General features: G+C 42.9%; 1 protein-coding gene across 7 annotated transcripts in view; it reads right to left on the bottom strand.

Annotated features, from left to right (window-relative positions):
- The window catches only part of KIAA0825 (KIAA0825 ortholog), a 387,619-nt gene that overhangs the window by 264,579 nt on the left and 104,920 nt on the right, over nucleotides 1-18,120 (bottom strand). For all 7 annotated transcript variants that reach the window (XM_083151784.1, XM_083151782.1, XM_083151783.1 and 4 more), the window contains 2 exons: nucleotides 16,177-16,367; nucleotides 7,863-8,045 (listed from right to left, as the gene is read on the bottom strand). In XM_083151784.1, the coding sequence (XP_083007910.1) occupies nucleotides 7,863-8,045; nucleotides 16,177-16,367 (374 nt within the window). The remainder of the gene's footprint in view (nucleotides 1-7,862; nucleotides 8,046-16,176; nucleotides 16,368-18,120) is intronic.

Below are 18,120 nucleotides of genomic sequence, written 5' to 3'. Positions count from 1 at the left end.
ATAGTTATAAAGTCTCTGTTGGAGAAGTGGCTGATACCCCTTTCACACCAAAATCCCATGCCTGACCTGGCATTTCAAACACAGTTTTTTTTACTGGGTGTAAGAAAGTTTTACACCCTGAGGAAGGATGTATGATCTGAAACAAGTTAGTAATAAAAAGGACCCACCAAGCGTGATCCCACCTTAGCCTGTTATACCACTGATGCTTTTTACTTACAGTATCTTCGGCTGAGGCACTATGTTACATCCCTGCTATGTTTCCATTTCTGAACCATTTAGAACTGGTATGACTTATCGGGCCATGTATGAAAGGTATGATTTCAATACTGTACACTATATTAACATACTAATGAACCCCCTTACTATAAAGTATGATCTAAAACAGTAACTGGGTATGGAAGACCCTCCAGAGGAGGATTGTTGGTCTGTAAATCGGGAAAAGGTCTCTGCAGTAAATCAATTATCTACACAAAAATGCCTACAAGGTTCACTACCATTAATATATGATGCCTTTAAAATTACATAAACAATTCCAGACCACGTCTGCTCTGTGTTAGATGGCTAATGGAGAGGTGGACAAATTGACTCCATATCTAGTGGTTATGGCCAAAGATTGCAGCCTTCTGCAATAATATAGCAGCCCTTATAACATTAAGGAACTGTAGTTTTTTCTTCCTGGACTTCCCATTACATCAATTAAACCTTAGAAAATTCAACATTTCACCCCCTACCCCTCCTATATTGGTTTCAGCTCCTCCTTCCCACTGTTCTATATATTCTCACTAATCTAAAGCCCTGTACACATGCATCGATTTTTCACGATTTTTGATTCGATTTTGCTTATAGAAGCAAAATAAAATTGAATCCTAAACAAAATCGAATGGTTTTTGTGTCACTTCACAAAATCGAACAGAAAAATTTACTGTGCAGCCAAGGAAATATCGAATTCGATCTAGTAAATTGAATGTGTACAATGTACCATGAATGCAAAAGTACAGATCTAATGCCAAATCGAATGGAAAGATCTAATGCCAGATCTAATAGAAAATCAAATCTAACATCGAATCAAAAGCAAATCAATTTGTGTACAGGGCTTAAGTTAGATTTATCTGTTTTACTTGACTTACTTTACATGTTTCTTGTCTTTCTAATGAGATGGATATGTCTGAATCTATTTCTCATTGTCACGATCCGAGCTGTCAGACAGACTTTCTTACCGGCTAAGTGCCTCCGCAGGTTCAGCTTGCGGTCCAGACGTCATCTCTGCCGGCCTCCTGTCTCCCAGTGACAGTCCCCAGTGCACGGCAATCCACCTGTCCGCCGCCATTGCTCCCAGTATCCAGCATGGTGTGCACAAACACACTTTCCCGCCATAGCAGACATGGGGGCTGCCATGTTCTTCCCAGTCACATGTCTGTGCTGTCCAATCCTGTTGGTTCTGATCTCCCTGTCATACTTCCTCGGCCAATCCTGGCCACCCAGTGGGGATAAGTATGCTGGGAGCTCTCAGAACCATTGCTAGTGCTTCAGTTGTCTCCTGTGTATGGTCAGCTGTCCTTGTCTCCGTGCAAGTGTATTCTCTGCTGGTGTTGTCTTCCATGCTGCAGTGTATTCCAGGTTATTCCATCTCCTGTGAAGTCCAGGTTATTCCATCGCCTGTGATCCTGCCTCTTCAGCCCAGCGACCAAGCCTAGCTCCGGGACTCTGGTCCTTCGATGCTCCAGCATCACCACCAACCATCGATGTTCCCACATCACCTGTAGTCCGATATTCCGGATCTCCAGCTCAAGCTTCCGTCCGTCATTCCGGACCCACAGTCAAGCTTCCAAGCCTTCCGTCCGTCCTTCCGGACCCACAGTTTCCACATCCGATATCCGAATCCGATGTTCCACCATCGATACCATTTATCATCATATCTGTAAAGTATTGCAATCTGCATGAACTGTGTCATTATCCCTGCATACTTTACTGCCTGTCATACTACAACCATCTGCTAAATAAACTCGGTTGTATTTTACCTCTGACTACTTATTGGCTCCGGGTGCACTGTCGCGCAGTCCATGCGCAAGGGTCCTCTCCAACCTCCCCGGTTCAGGTACCGGTCCAGGTCCCCACCAGAGGTCTCAGTCTCATCGACTCAGCCCCCTGGTGTGACAGTAAGCACTAGCCAAATGGATCCAGCCGCAAGCCAAGCATCATCATCCAGCCCTGTACAGCAACTGGCTGTTCGCTTGGATCAGCAAGAGGCTGCGCAGAGCCAAGTGATTCATTGTCTGCAAGATCTGTCTTCCCGGCTGGATAAGCTACAGACCACTCTCAGTGGCCCTGAGCCTGTCAGAGAACTTTCAAGTCCAGTTCATCCTCCTGTAATGGCTGCTGCACCTCGCCTTCATCTGTCTGTCCCCACCAAGTATGATGGGAACCCCAAGACCTGTCGAGGTTTTCTCAATCAGTGTGAGATTCACTTCGAGCTGCAACCCAGCAACTTCCCTACTGAAAGGGTCAAGATCGCCTACATCATCTCCCTCCTGTGTGGAGCAGCGTTAGAATGGGCGTCTCCCTTATGGGAAAGATCTGATGCCATCCTGTCCAACTACAAGGACTTCGTGTCAACATTCCGGCGTATCTTCGATGAGCCTGGGCGATCAGCATCTGCCTCCACTGAACTCCTCCGTCTCAGACAGGGATCCCGCTCCGTCGGTCAATATCTGGTCCAGTTCCAGATTCTGGCGTCTGAACTCTCCTGGTGTGATGGAGCCTTATACGCAGCTTTCTGGCATGGTCTATCCGACCGTATTAAGGATGAACTCGCTACCAGAGACTTACCTACAGGTCTAAGTGACCTTATATCTTTATGTATCAAAGTTGACCTACGCTTTCGAGAAAGGGCTGTAGAACGTCACAAGAGCGCTCCAGTTAAAGTGCCCACTCCTCCGCCTTCTTTATCTACTGCTCCTGCGGTCCATTCCAAAGAAGAACCAATGGAGATAAACCGTTTCCGTTTGTCTCCAGGAGAACGTCGACGTCGTCGGTTGGCACAGCTCTGTCTGTATTGTGCCGATCCTGCACATCAAATTTCTGCATGCCCAAAGCGTCAGGAAAACTCCTCCTCCTAGCCCGTCAAGGAGAGGGTAGGCTAGGAGTAATTAAGTCCTCTCCATCAGCAACTGATTGCATCCTTCCAGTTTCCCTACAAGTTGGTCAGCATTTCAAGACTGTCTCCGCACTTCTTGATTCCGGTGCCGCTGGCAACTTTGTTACTGCAGAACTGGTCCGCAAGTGGGGGTTGCCCACCGAAAGTCTTCCCAAGACTGTCTTCCTTACTGCTGTGGATGGCAATAGGATTCCTGATGCGACAGTCTCCCGCAGAACTTTGCCACTTACAGTGAAAGTGGGAGTCCTGCACACTGAACTTTTGTCCTTCCTGGTTTTACCCCGAGCCACTCATGCTCTGGTTCTGGGTTTACCCTGGCTCCGTCTTCACAATCCTCGTCTTGATTGGAAGACATCTGAAATCCTTTCCTGGGATCCTTCCTGCTCCGGTACCTGTCTCCAAAAGGTACTCCCAGCTCGTCATTCCTCAGCCGATGCAGCAGACCTTCCGCCTCTTCCCTACCAAGAGTACTCAGATGTATTCAGCAAGTCTGGCGCTGATGTCCTACCTCCTCACAGACCGTGGGATTGCCCTATCGACCTTATCCCAGGCAAAGAACCACCCAGAGGTAGAACTTATCCTCTTTCTCTTCCAGAGACTCAAGCCATGACCGACTACATCAAGGAAAATCTGGCAAAGGGATTCATCCGTCCTTCGACTTCTCCTGCTGGCGCAGGATTCTTCTTCGTAAAGAAGAAGGATGGAGGTCTACGTCCCTGCATTGATTATCGCGGCCTCAATGACATCACAGTAAAGAACCGATATCCGTTGCCCCTCATCACCGAGCTGTTTGACCGTGTCAGCGGTGCAACCATCTTCACGAAACTCGACCTGAGGGGTGCATATAATCTCATCCGCATACGAGAGGGTGACGAGTGGAAGACGGCGTTTAATACCAGAGACGGCCACTATGAGTACCTCGTCATGCCCTTCGGGCTCAGCAATGCCCCAGCCGTGTTCCAACACTATGTCAATGAGATTTTTCGGGACATTCTGTATTGACATGTAGTTGTATATCTCGATGACATTTTAATCTACACCAATAACATCACAGAACATCGTTATTGGGTCAAAGAGGTTCTGTCCCGGCTGCGAGCAAATCATCTCTACTGTAAACTGGAGAAGTGTGTCTTCGAGGTGAAGTCTATACCCTTCCTAGGGTACATTGTCTCCGGTTCTGGTCTTCAAATGGACCCAGGAAAACTGCAGGCCATCCAAGATTGGCCAATTCCCTCTTCGCTGAAAGGTATTCAACGTTTCCTGGGTTTTGCCAATTATTACAGAAAATGTATTCGTAATTTCTCTTCTATTGTGGCTCCCATCACTGCCTTAACGAAAAAGGGGTCTAATCCAGCGAAGTGGCCGGCGGAAGCCATCGAAGCCTTCCATCTGTTGAAGCAGAGGTTCACTTCAGCTCCTGTTTTAAGACAACCTGATACCACCTTGCCCTTTATTCTCGAGGTTGATGCCTCCTCCTTGGGTGTTGGGGCAGTCCTCTCGCAGAAAGCGCCCGATGGACGTCTTCATCCCTGTGGGTTCTACTCCCGTAAGTTACTGCCTGCAGAGCGTAATTATGCCATCGGTGACCAAGAGCTTCTCGCCATCAAGTTGGCATTAGAAGAATGGAGATATCTTCTAGAGGGCGCTGTCCATGAGATCACAATTATCACAGACCACAAGAATCTTCTGTATCTCAAGTCTGCTCAATGTTTAAACCCCCGTCAAGCCAGATGGACACTTTTCTTTTCCAGGTTTCGTTTCAAGCTGTCATTCTGTCCAGGGACACAAAACCGAAAAGCTGATGCCCTTTCCCGCTCATGGGAGCAAGATAGTGAGTCTAAGTCCACACATCAACACTTCATTATTGATCCAGTGGCCTTCTCCGCAACGGGAGTTTCTAATCTCACGCCCCCTACAGGGAAAAGATTTGTAAAGCCAGCTCTAAGAAAGAAGTTGCTTTGTTGGGCGCATTCTTCAAAATTCGCTGGCCATGCAGGTATTCAGAAAACTTACGAGTTTATCACCAGGTCCTACTGGTGGCCGTCCCTCAAACAGGATGTACAGGACTTTGTATCCTCTTGTGCTAAATGTGCTCAGCACAAGACCAGTCGTCAGTCTCCTCCTGGGCAATTGATGTCAGTGCCACATCGTCCTTGGACGCATATTTCTATGGACTTTGTAACTGATCTTCCAGAGTCTGACAAGTTCACCACCATCTGGGTGATTGTTGACCGGTTCACCAAGATGGCTCACTTCGTTCCACTCACCGGCCTTCCGTCAGCTTCCAAGCTGTCCCAACTCTTCATCAAAGAGATATTCAAGCTTCATGGGCTGCCTCTTGAAATCATCTCCGATAGAGGAGTCCAATTCGTAGCCAAATTCTGGCGAAGCCTGTGCTCCCTGCTTCAAATCAAGCTAAAGTTTTCCACAGCCTATCACCCTCAAACAAATGGCCAAACGGAGAGGGTGAATCAGGACCTTGAAGCATTTCTCCGCACATATGTCTCTTCTTCCCAAGATGACTGGGCTCAACTCCTTCCATGGGCAGAGTTCTGCCATAACAACCAATATCATTCTTCATCAAATGTCACTCCATTTCTTGCCAACTATGGGTTTCATCCTCGAGTTCCTGACTTCACTCTGCAACCTGTGTCCTCTGTTCCAGCGGTCGACACGACCATCCGGCAATTCGTCAAATCCTGGAAGCTCATTCGTTCTTCACTCCTGAAGGCTTCAAGCAGGTACAAAAAATTTGCCGACAGAAAACGCAGAGCTGTGCCAGCCCTCCGTCCAGGAGATCGTGTCTGGTTGTCAACCAAGAATCTCCGATTGAGAGTGCCATCGATGAAGTTCGCTCCCCGATATATTGGTCCTTTTCCAGTTGAGCGAGTCGTCAATCCTGTAGCTTACAAGCTCAAGTTGCCGCCCTATTTGAAAGTGCCAGCTACATTCCATATTTCGCTGCTCAAGCCGCTGGTTCTGAATCGCTTTCATTCCAAGCTCCCCAAGGCTCCTATGGTTTGCACCCAGCGTGGAACAGAATATGAGGTCAGTAAAATCTTGGACTCTCGCATCCGATATGGTCATCTGCAGTATTTGATCGATTGGAAGGGCTACGGCCCCGAAGAACGATCATGGACCAATGCCATCGATGTCCATGCTCCCAGACTCATCCGGGCGTTCCACTCCAAGTTTCCCCGCAAGCCTAAAAGGTGTCCTGGGGCCACCCTTAAAGGGGGGGGGGGTGCTGTCACGATCCGAGCTGTCAGACAGACTTTCTTACCGGCTAAGTGCCTCCGCAGGTTCAGCTTGCGGTCCAGACGTCATCTCTGCCGGCCTCCTGTCTCCCAGTGACAGTCCCCAGTGCACGGCAATCCACCTGTCCGCCGCCATTGCTCCCAGTATCCAGCATGGTGTGCACAAACACACTTTCCCGCCATAGCAGACATGGGGGCTGCCATGTTCTTCCCAGTCACATGTCTGTGCTGTCCAATCCTGTTGGTTCTGATCTCCCTGTCATACTTCCTCGGCCAATCCTGGCCACCCAGTGGGGATAAGTATGCTGGGAGCTCTCATAACCATTGCTAGTGCTTCAGTTGTCTCCTGTGTATGGTCAGCTGTCCTTGTCTCCGTGCAAGTGTATTCTCTGCTGGTGTTGTCTTCCATGCTGCAGTGTATTCCAGGTTATTCCATCTCCTGTGAAGTCCAGGTTATTCCATCGCCTGTGATCCTGCCTCTTCAGCCCAGCGACCAAGCCTAGCTCCGGGACTCTGGTCCTTCGATGCTCCAGCATCACCACCAACCATCGATGTTCCCACATCACCTGTAGTCCGATATTCTGGATCTCCAGCTCAAGCTTCCGTCCGTCATTCCGGACCCACAGTCAAGCTTCCAAGCCTTCCGTCCGTCCTTCCGGACCCACAGTTTCCACATCCGATATCCGAATCCGATGTTCCACCATCGATACCATTTATCATCATATCTGTAAAGTATTGCAATCTGCATGAACTGTGTCATTATCCCTGCATACTTTACTGCCTGTCATACTACAACCATCTGCTAAATAAACTCGGTTGTATTTTACCTCTGACTACTTATTGGCTCCGGGTGCACTGTCGCGCAGTCCATGCGCAAGGGTCCTCTCCAACCTCCCCGGTTCAGGTACCGGTCCAGGTCCCCACCAGAGGTCTCAGTCTCATCGACTCAGCCCCCTGGTGTGACAGTCTTATTGTGTGTAATTGCACAAAGCCCTCTCTAATGGTGAATACAGTATGTTTTGAGAAAAATACATTCTTTACAAAAAACTATATACAGTATACTGTAGAAGTACCATTATTTTTTTTAAAGAAAATAAATTTGGTCCCCACAATTTTTGTATTCATTTTTTGTAAAATGATTTGATAGCTGAATTGTGACCAATCAGCTAACAGTTTCATCACATCACTCGTGTGAAAATGTGAAAGTCATTTTACTTACTATGATCTGGTCCTCATATATTGAGGCACTGTTTACACTTCTATGTAACAGAGCATTACAATACACATCCAACAATTCAATCCCGTCATTCACATTTTTTTTAAACCAATGGTATGAAACCACCCCTGAATCAATTTTCAAATATTAATCCAAAGCAATCTCATTGGATAACTAAACTTCTGTGTGTATGTAGCTTTAAATGTAGTTAAATTAAGTTATAAACTGTACTTACTGCTTCAAAATTTCCAAGGGTGCCGTTAATGCAGTCAGTACTGTAAGCAGGCTGTTACAGTGATGGTGGATCTTGAAAATCATATCTGAGGGATTTTGTGCTGGCCCGAAAAGTTCATTAACTGTGCTACATATTGAAAACAGCAAATTTTCCACACATGAAAGAATAGCCAGGATATCGATACTGTAATAAATTAAAAGAAAAATTAGATTCCAGTTGACACAGTGTTGGTCAATGTTAAATGCACAGAATAAGAATTCCAGTTATATTATTACATGTCTTTAGATAACGGTACTTGCCACTTAAAGTACCCAGGAGTTAAACAAATTTATTTACAGTTTCTTATATAGCGCATCAGATTCCGTTGCGCTTTACAATTGTAGACAGTGATAAAACAAACTGGGTAACAACAGACAGAATTGGAAGTAGGAACAAATGCAAAAGTGTCGGGGAAATAATATACAGTAGCTCTATAAGAACATCTAGGGTTTCAATGAAGAAACAGCAAACACATGTTAAGGTATCACAGACAGTTTCAGATATGCCTTGGCAGGTGAGATTTGACATTAGATTTCGACTATATAGTCAAAATCGCATGCAGATCGAACAGTTTTTTTTACCGTGCGCTCCAGATGCGCGCTCCCATGACAGCACAAATCGTAAACCAGATAGACAGGGCAGCAATGACTATATAGTGCAAATTGAATGTAGATTGTATGAATTGTATGGGTACTCTTTACCTAGCACGGCGCCCACGATGTCCATCGCGGTCATCGGGTGCCCGCGATTTCCCATAGGGATCAATGTTAAATTTTTCAATGGACCCGTTTTTTCACATCAATGCCTCAATGCCCGCGATTTTGCCATAGGAAACAATGTTAAATGGGCCACAGAGCCCAAATAGGCACCCTTAGCAGTGAAATGTCCCCCACAATTGTTAACGACAGCCCACGATCCACGCAAACCCGAAGCGTGGCGAGCGCAGCGAGCCCGCGAGGGGCGGCGGTACGCGTCCTCCGACCTTTTCATACCCCCACTATCCACGTCGGCGTGGAGTTGAGAATAGAATAGTGTGGCGAGCGCAGCGAGCCACCAAACCCGAAGCGTGACGAGCGCAGCGAGGGGACGCGGATACCTTCACAGGTAAACGCGGCCCTACGCGGGCTTCACAGGTATCCGCGTCCGCTCGCCACGCTTCGGGCTCGGTGGCTCGCTGCGCTCGCCACACTATTCTATTCTCAACTCCACGCCGACGTGGATAGTGAGGGTATGAAAAGGTCGGAGGACGCGTACCGCCGCCCCTCGCCACGCTTCGGGTTCGCGTGGATCGTGGGGTGTCGTTAACAATTGTGGGGGACATTTCACTGCTAAGGGTGCCTATTTGGGCTCTGTGGCCCATTTAACATTGTTTCCTATGGCTAAATCGCGGGCATTGAGGCATTGAACTGAAAAATCGGGTCCATTGAAAAATGTAACATTGATCCCTATGGGAAATCGCGGGCATCGCGTCGGTCGCGTCGCACCCGTTACTTTAGTGCAAAATCTCATCGGGATTGCATGCAGATCGCATGGGCTTTTAACCCATGCAATCCCGATGCGCGTTCACGTATCGCAAGCAGAAAGTCTTGGCTGCCTTGACTATATAGTGCAGATCTGCACTATATAGTCTAAGTTGTATGCAGATCGCATGCATGCCGTGCGATGCGATCTGATCGCATTGCACGGTACTCACACTGTGTGCACACACCATAAGTCAAAAAACAAGGGAATCAAGAGTTTACAATCTGTTAGGTGGAGGATACTGGGTCTTACCCTTTCAGACATAAGAAAGACCCAAGTCAACTCACCATGCCTGATCAAATTTCATGTTTTTTTTGCTTATTTCTTAAAGTGTAATGGTGTGTACACACGGTGAGATTCTCTTGCTATTCGACTGCTATACAATCTTTGCTAACTCTGTACTATTTACATACAATTCATACAATCTACATTCGATTTGCACTATATAGTCATTGCTGACCTGTATATCTGGGTTTCGATCTGTGCTGTCACGGGAGCGCACATCGGGATCGCAAGGTAAAAAACCATGAACAATCTGCATATGATCTGTTTGCGATCCGCATGCGATTTTGACTATATAGTCAAAATCTCATTCTGGATTGTACCGTGTGTACGCAGCATTAGGGGGGTATTCAATGGGTATTCAATGTCAGGGGAACGGCTGTCGAGCAAGCTCGACAGCCGTGCCCCTGTCCCGTTCTCGTTTTGCTCGCCTGGAGCTCGGCAGTCGGGATTCAATGTCTCGGCCACCGAGCGGCGAGAAGGGGGCGTGGCCGCGAGTTGAGGATGAAAATAGACGAGCTCCGGCTTTTCTCGGCAGAACGAGCCCGAAAGCTTGTGCTGTCGGGCTCGTTCTGCGCAAAACCCCTGTTCAATGCTGTCGGGGAAGACAGCATTGAATAGGGCCCCGCAGCCATCTCCCCCGTCGGGAGATGGCTGCGGGTGCACGACAAAGATTGAATACTCCCCATAGTAGTTATGTATTTAGTTTAAAGGCGGTGGACAAAAAAAATTTACATTTAGTAATATTTTATTATACAGTATATACTTTTTCTCTTTGTCCTAAAAGAGAAAAAGTTGTTCTGTCCCTTGAAAACTAGTCAAAGAATGTAAGAATATATAATGCTAATTTAAGTGCGTGTTTTGGCAGGATATGTTATTGAACCATATTTTACTTACTTTATAAAGGCTAAAAGAGCACTCTCACTATGATTGTAATCAATGGTTCTTTTATTGTTACTACTGTTTCGGTACATTTGTGAATGCTAATAAATATTGATTAAACAAAAAATAATAATAAAAAAGGTGCTTTAATTTTGCAACAGATTTATGTAAACCTCAAGTAAATGTGTGTGTATGTATGTGTGTGTGTTATAATATTATGTGTACTTAAAAACGAGCAGGTACACTGATTTCAGCCCCCACTGTGATTCTTGTTGGCATTGTTTTACTGCCAGAATGCAAAATGTGTAAATCAAATCTTACTTTAAAAAGTTTTCAATCAAGCTGTAGCACACATACAGAACACAAATCAATGAGTAATTAGAGGTGTCTGATCATGGAGTGTGGTGGTGTTTAGTGTATGTATAAATAAACTGCAAAGCAATCCCAATACATTAGTATGTACTGTACATCAAAATGTCAGCAAGAATTTGTAACACATCAATGCTTGATTTATTAAGAACGTTTTATTCACTTCTCTGCAGGAAATATAAACACAGCATTACTAAATGATGAAGCATGACAACTCCATTCTATTTTACATATTGAACATAAATACTGTAAATATACAATATGCAGACACCATTATTCCGCCTCCGCTACCAGTACTTGGCACTTCGCTGTGATTAGACAAATATATTTCCACACATTGTACAGAAACTGCATACTACAGGTGGACCAGCCTTTACTGCAACCTTTAGCACACCGGCCTCATCAATCAAATGAATTATTAAAACACTTTTTCAAGTAATAGGTTGAAGCTGAGACATTCTGTAACCCATGAATTACGGTGAACCCCGGAATGTGGCATAAAGTCTACATCATCACCATAGTATTCTTTTTAATTTACATAACAATTACATTTTCTACATTTTATATGAAATTGGTATTACACGTTTTTCATGAGCTTGAGACTATGAAATGTCCCACTGGCCAAGAACTTCTGCAAAGAGCAAAACACTACAATATCTACTATCTATATTTATGTACAATAGACAATATGTTCCTGAAAATACTATATAACATAATTATTCTTTATGGAAAATGTTAAAGGCATGTTTATTATATTATGTATTTAAAAAGCAAAAGTATGTATTTATAGTTCATCCTTTCAGATGTCTAAATGCCTGAACCATGCAGAGATGCATGTCAAACTGCTTAACAGACTGTACCTCACGCCTGAGAGGTTACATACCTTCTAGCCGTCCTGCTCCAAACTATGCTGGAGAGGCTGCGGTGAGGTGGGACACCTCTATCATGTCTTTTGGGCCTGCCCCTTATTGCGTAATTACTGGAAAGATGTCTTTAACCCCTTCCCGACATTTGACGTATATATACGTCATGGCCGGGATGTACTTCCCGACACATGACGTATATATACGTCATGACTTTAAACTGTCCCCGCGTCTATAGACGCGGTGACAGTTTGGAAATGTCTGCTGTCCCTGACAGCAGACATCCCCCCTCGCTGCCCAGGGGGGGCAGGGATGCCCCCCCCCCCGGTCGGCGATCGCTGTGATTGGCTGTTCAAATGTGAACAGTCAATCACAGCGTTTCCTGTGTTACCGGCGGCTAAGCCGCTCGGTAACACAGTGATCGGTGCTGTTAAGTACAGCACCGATCGCCAGCCCACCCTCCCACCCACCCGGCAGCTTACCGGCAGCTCACCGGCAGTCCCGGCAGCCGCAGCGCACGCAGCGCTCTCCCCCTCCCACCCCCCCGCCAGCCGCAGCACAAATAAAATAAATAAAAGTACATGTAATGTAATGAATTATATATATATATATATATATATATATACACATATATATATATATATACATATATACACATATATATATGTGTATATATATATATATACACACATATATATATACACATATATATATATATATGTATATATATATATATATATATATATATATATATATATATATATATACACACATATATATATATATATATATATATATATATATATATATATATATATATATATATATATAGACAGATAGATAGAAAGATATTCCCGACATATGACGTAAAACTAATTTTGAGCCAGAACTGCATTTTTGTGTAAAAAATTACATTTTTTACACAAAAATGCAGTTCTGGCTCAAAATTTTTCATTTTCGCAAGGAATGAAGGAGACAAAGCACCCCAAAATCTGTGCCCCAATTTCTCCCGAGTATGGCAATGCCTCACATGTGACCAAAAAATACCAGTTGGGTGCATGGCAGGACTCAGAAGGGAAGGAGTGATATTTGGATTTTGCAGCACAGATTCTGGTTGAATGACCCCTGAAGCACCCATACAGTGGAACCCCCCCACAAGTGACCCCATTTTGCAAACTACACCCTTTAGGGAATTCATCTAGGGGTATAGTGTACATTTCAAACCCCCAGGGGTTTCACCAATTTTGATACAACTGAGCTGTGAAAATGAAAAATTAAATTTTTTCATTTTCACAGCCCAGTTGTATCAAAATTGGTGAAACCCCTGGGGGTTTGAAATGTACACTATACCCCTAGATGAATTCCCTGAAGGGTGTAGTTTGCAAAATGGGGTCACTTGTGGGGGAGGTTCCTAACTTTTAGCATCTTATGGTGCCTAGAAACCTACATGGTGCCTAAAAAATAATCTCATAAAAAGGAGGCTCCAAAATCAAGTAGGTGCTCCTTCTATTATGAAGCCTGCGGTTTGGTCAACGTGCACACTAGGGCCACATATAGGATATTTATGAAAAAAAAGAATTGGGGGAATCAATTTTTAGTCACATTTCTCTAGTAAAATCTACGGTGTTCCTTAGAAAAATGTATTAAAATTGCAAATCTGCAAAAAAAATGAAATTTTGAAATTTCACCTACACTTTGTTTTAATTCCTGTGAAACACCTAAAGGGTTAACAAACTTCCAAAATGCTGTTTTGAATACTGTGAGGGGTGCAGTTTTTGAAATGGCATCATTTATGGGGGTGTCTCACATACAAGTCCCTCAAAGTCACATCAGAACTGAACTGGTCCCTAAAAAAATCAGTGTTTGAAATTTTCTTGAAAATTTGAGAATTTGCTATTCATATTGTAAGCCTCCTAGTGTCCAAAAAAATTAAAAGGAAGTTGAAATAATGATGAAAACATAAAGTAGACATATGGTCTATGTTAGTTATTAACTATTTTGAGTGGTATGATTATTTGTCTCACAAGCAGAAAATTTAACATTTTGCAAATTGCTAAATTTTCCATTTTTTTACGACATTTTGGTATTTTTCACAAAAAAACACAGACTGTATCGACCCAAATTTACCACTAACTTGAAGTACAATGTGTCACGAGAAAACAATCTCAAAATCACTGGGATAAGTAAAAGCAAAAAAAAGTTATCCACACTTAAGTGATACATGTCAGATTTGAAAAAAAGGGCTCTGTCAGGAAGGCAAAAACATGCTGTATCAGGAAGGGGTTAAGATGATCAATGAGGTCATGGGCCTTTTACACAGCTTTTTCAATGTGTAATCTGGTCTTCAAAACATTATCTATGCCCATACACTTGTGAGATAAAGGGTACAATCATGCAATTTCAATAAATTGGAGCGACAAATTGCATGGATGGCACGCCAATCGCATGGGTCACCCGAAGCGAGGCGTGGGCACGCTGGCAGAATCTCGCATCTCAAGATATTATGTACTGCACATAATATTTATCGCATTGCATGTGCAATCATATCTGGTTTTTAAACATGCAATGTGGAATAATAAATAATAACATAAATAATAACAATAAATAATACTATGCCATTTGCCGCAAAAAATGTAACCACTATACAAAAGCCATAATGAGGGGAATGTTCAAATATTCTCTGTAAAACACAGCAGAATATGTGTGCGCTATACTGTATAAACAACTGGTAATAAATAAATAATACAGTAAGAGCTCATAGTGAAGATTTAGGGACTGAATGTTTTAGTGTAAATATTATTTTCCTCCAACCCAGTCCTGCTGAGAGCTCACATACAGAATGCTGTGGATAGTTTGCTGAGTAATGTGTCAGCAGCTAATTCTAAAGAAACAAATGACAAAGCTAGGTGCGTAGATTTGTCTGGTTGGGATCAAAATGGGGACTGAATTGCACAGCAAGGCAAATGTATTCGATCTGGACTATATAGTCTTGCCTGCACAGTAAATTTTTCTATTTGATTTCAATGCTGCGAGTCGCGCATCAGGATTGAATGGTGATCGAATGCTTTTGATTTCGATTCTGTTTATATAAGCAAAATTTAATAGAAAAATAGATGAAATCTAACCGTGTGTACGCCACATAAGTTATAAAGGTGCCCAAGCACAGTGCATTAACTGCATGCCTTTTGGTCTAGATTGCACTGCAAGATTTGCGTGCGATGTGATTGGGACCTAGTTCAAAAAGTATGTGCAGTATGTGCAGTATATACTTTGTGATCTGTGGGATGGGCACCTTTAGTTCTGTAGGTGCCCATACACGATGCGATTTGTGGGTGCGATGCGATCTAGACCAAAACGCATGTAATTATTGCACCATGTATGGGCACCTTGTGTCCTGTTCCCTACATCCCAGTGAGGTAGGAAAACGGTCACACAGACTGAAAACTGGACAGGTGACATTTCACTTACTACCACAACTGCCTTTTGCCCCGTCTTTATTTTCCAGTATATAAATCCTGACATCGATATATCTACAGATACAGCATATGTACATACACACATACGTATATAAATGTTACTGTGCGTAGCCTCAATGGTAATAAATAATAAAGTATGGTAATTCTGAAGTGAAATATGGATATGGCATTTAAATATATTACATTATTTGACAATACACTGTATTATGGTGTCAATTCTTTCTTACCAGATTCTGCCTTCAGTTAAATTAATAGCATTGCATTTAAATATATTATATGTGCCTGCTATCCTATTAAGGCAGTACACTTAATCCTTTTCTCCGTCCCTTTGATATCCAATATACATTAATCCCAAGCCTAATTCTATGTAACCATTTAGACAGTGAAATGTTGAGATGTGCTGAAGAATTGCTCAGCTACTGTGCTATATGGAGAATGAGCCAGCTAAATCCTCATTACGGGACAGAATCCTTCTTAAAGATTGTGTGCATTAAAGCAACAGTGTCACCTAGTGCTAACATGAGTGGAATTCTCAATGTCTGCAATGTATTTCTGCCCTTGTCAGTCATGAGCTTCACAAACATGAAGGCATGACGAGCGTCTGCAGGCTCAATAAGCTCGATTTATTTGGGTGGCTGTAAATTCATAAAAAAAAGTGGCATTATGCTACAGAAAATAACATTGTAAGCAACACAATTTGTCGCTTTAGAACTGCAAATGTGCTACTTGAAACACAGTTGCATTTGCAGCATATTGTTCTAAGCCCAGAGTGATGTAATGAGTGAAGGGATACAAAGGTTTAAATGTGCCACTTTTATAGTACATTTTCCAGTTACAAAAATAGTCTTAATATTATTGCAATCGCTGTATACATGCACATACCGTATTTGTGGCGCTCGCTTGTAGTTGGGACGAACCTGGGAGTATCGGAATGTTAGCAAAGCCAAAGTTTGCTCCAGGACTTCTGAAAGTATCTTCTGGGCATGAACGGATGGTACCACGGTCCATAGGTCATGTCGGAGTCCACGACAGAAGTAATTCCACATCTGGATGGAAAACGAGCAACGCTCCCCCTTGTAAAACAAATAAATAAAAAATTGACAACAAAGACTTTGTATTTTTAACTACAGGGCAGTTCATAAACTAGCAAACCTCCCCAAGCAATAGTGCAAATTACATTTTGTGATGCCATTCCTTGCGGTGTAGTTGTGCCTACAGTGCACCATGTTTCTTAGTGCACCATGATGGCATCATCATCAGAGATTTGGTAGTTACTTGCTGTATTCTTAGGTAAGTTACAAAATAGTCCAAAAGAGGACATTTCGTGCTGCAGGATATGCAAATACTCCTCAATCGGTCATGCCTAGATAAGTGGGCAGTCGTAGAACCTTTCTTCTGCTCATGTATCATGCAGATAGGTTGCATGTTATCATTTTTTTATTATTGTTATTATTATTTTGTCTTTTGTAGAATAATGTGTTTTTGGTTTGGGGGAAAAAAAGAGGGGATTCATTTTTGGTCACTCATCATAATGACCTGCAACGTTTACCTTATATAAGAAATATAATTTTTTATTTGAATTTATATAACAAATGTGATTTATGCTGGCATTTTTAGCAGATATATTTTACACATCTTTCACAGAGATGTTGGCACTTAAAGGGTTAAGGAGTATTTTGAGCAAAAAAAAACGAAAAAAAACAAAAACGAGTGGTCCAAAAATAATTAGAGCCAGCACTTTAAAGTGAGTTTGTTACCTTTGTGCTGGCATAAAATTACAATCTGTGTCTCTAATCACACAAATGGACAAAAGTGCTTGCATTGAGGGCGCTTCCCAAAATGGAACACAAACAATAGCCCAAAAATGTATGTTCTGTACCGTAGACCTGGTATTTTTTTTGTCTCACTTTGATAATAACCCTCAACTTGTTTGTAGTTTTGAGTACTTGGTTAAGCATTTGGAAAAAAACAAAACATTTACAAAGTCTTCATATTATCTCTGCCAGTAAATGGTATATTGCTTCATGGCTTATTCCCAGCTACATACCAACTTTATTGTCACTGATTTATTATACTCTAGGTTACGGAAGTTGTTCCATTTCTCATCCTTTAGATCTTGTGGCTCATAAAGGAAAAAGAAAAAGCGCTAACAAGATACGGATGCACAACTGTTCAGTTTGACCCGATGATGCCTTTTTAACAGAAACATTATTTGAGTTGTTCAGGCAACCACATTTGTGTAGATTCATTAGCATTACTAATGGACTTTTATGAACTTCTTCCAGTGTATTATGAAAGGGCAGAGGAATAAAATTAACCACACAACTCCACTCACATAAATATGTATTCATGTGAGAGCATAGGCCACGGAACATTTTTAAGATGTGTCAAGACGTTTCACCTATTACATGCACTAAAACTGATTTTTACGACTTCATGAGGAATTGGCAGATGTTCTAATAGATTAAGATGACCTCATTTCTTCCTGACCAGATCAGAAGATTAGTGTAATTTCCGGGACTTCTTAAATAAAATCAGCCCATGCTATTATGCTGAGAATAATGCATTCTAATATGAACAGAGATTCATCAATATAGATTTTATTCAGCTCTAGGTTTACTCAGCAGCTCATGATCAAACATGCAAAGCCTATTACCGAGGTAGTTATTTCCTTACAATTTATCCATCTCAGACTGTGATGCATATGAAATTTGTTCAGATACATTATTACAGGTCACAATGATCTGTATTTGTTAGAAGACATGTGGTTTCCAGGTCCCGCTTCGCCGTATAAAGTCAGTCATGCATCTCATTAATTACATGTCG

Source organism: Crinia signifera, chromosome 1, assembly GCF_055691185.1.
Source record: "Crinia signifera chromosome 1, ASM5569118v1, whole genome shotgun sequence".
NCBI lineage: Eukaryota > Metazoa > Chordata > Amphibia > Anura > Myobatrachidae > Crinia > Crinia signifera.
This window is presented reverse-complemented; position numbering and strand designations above follow the sequence as displayed.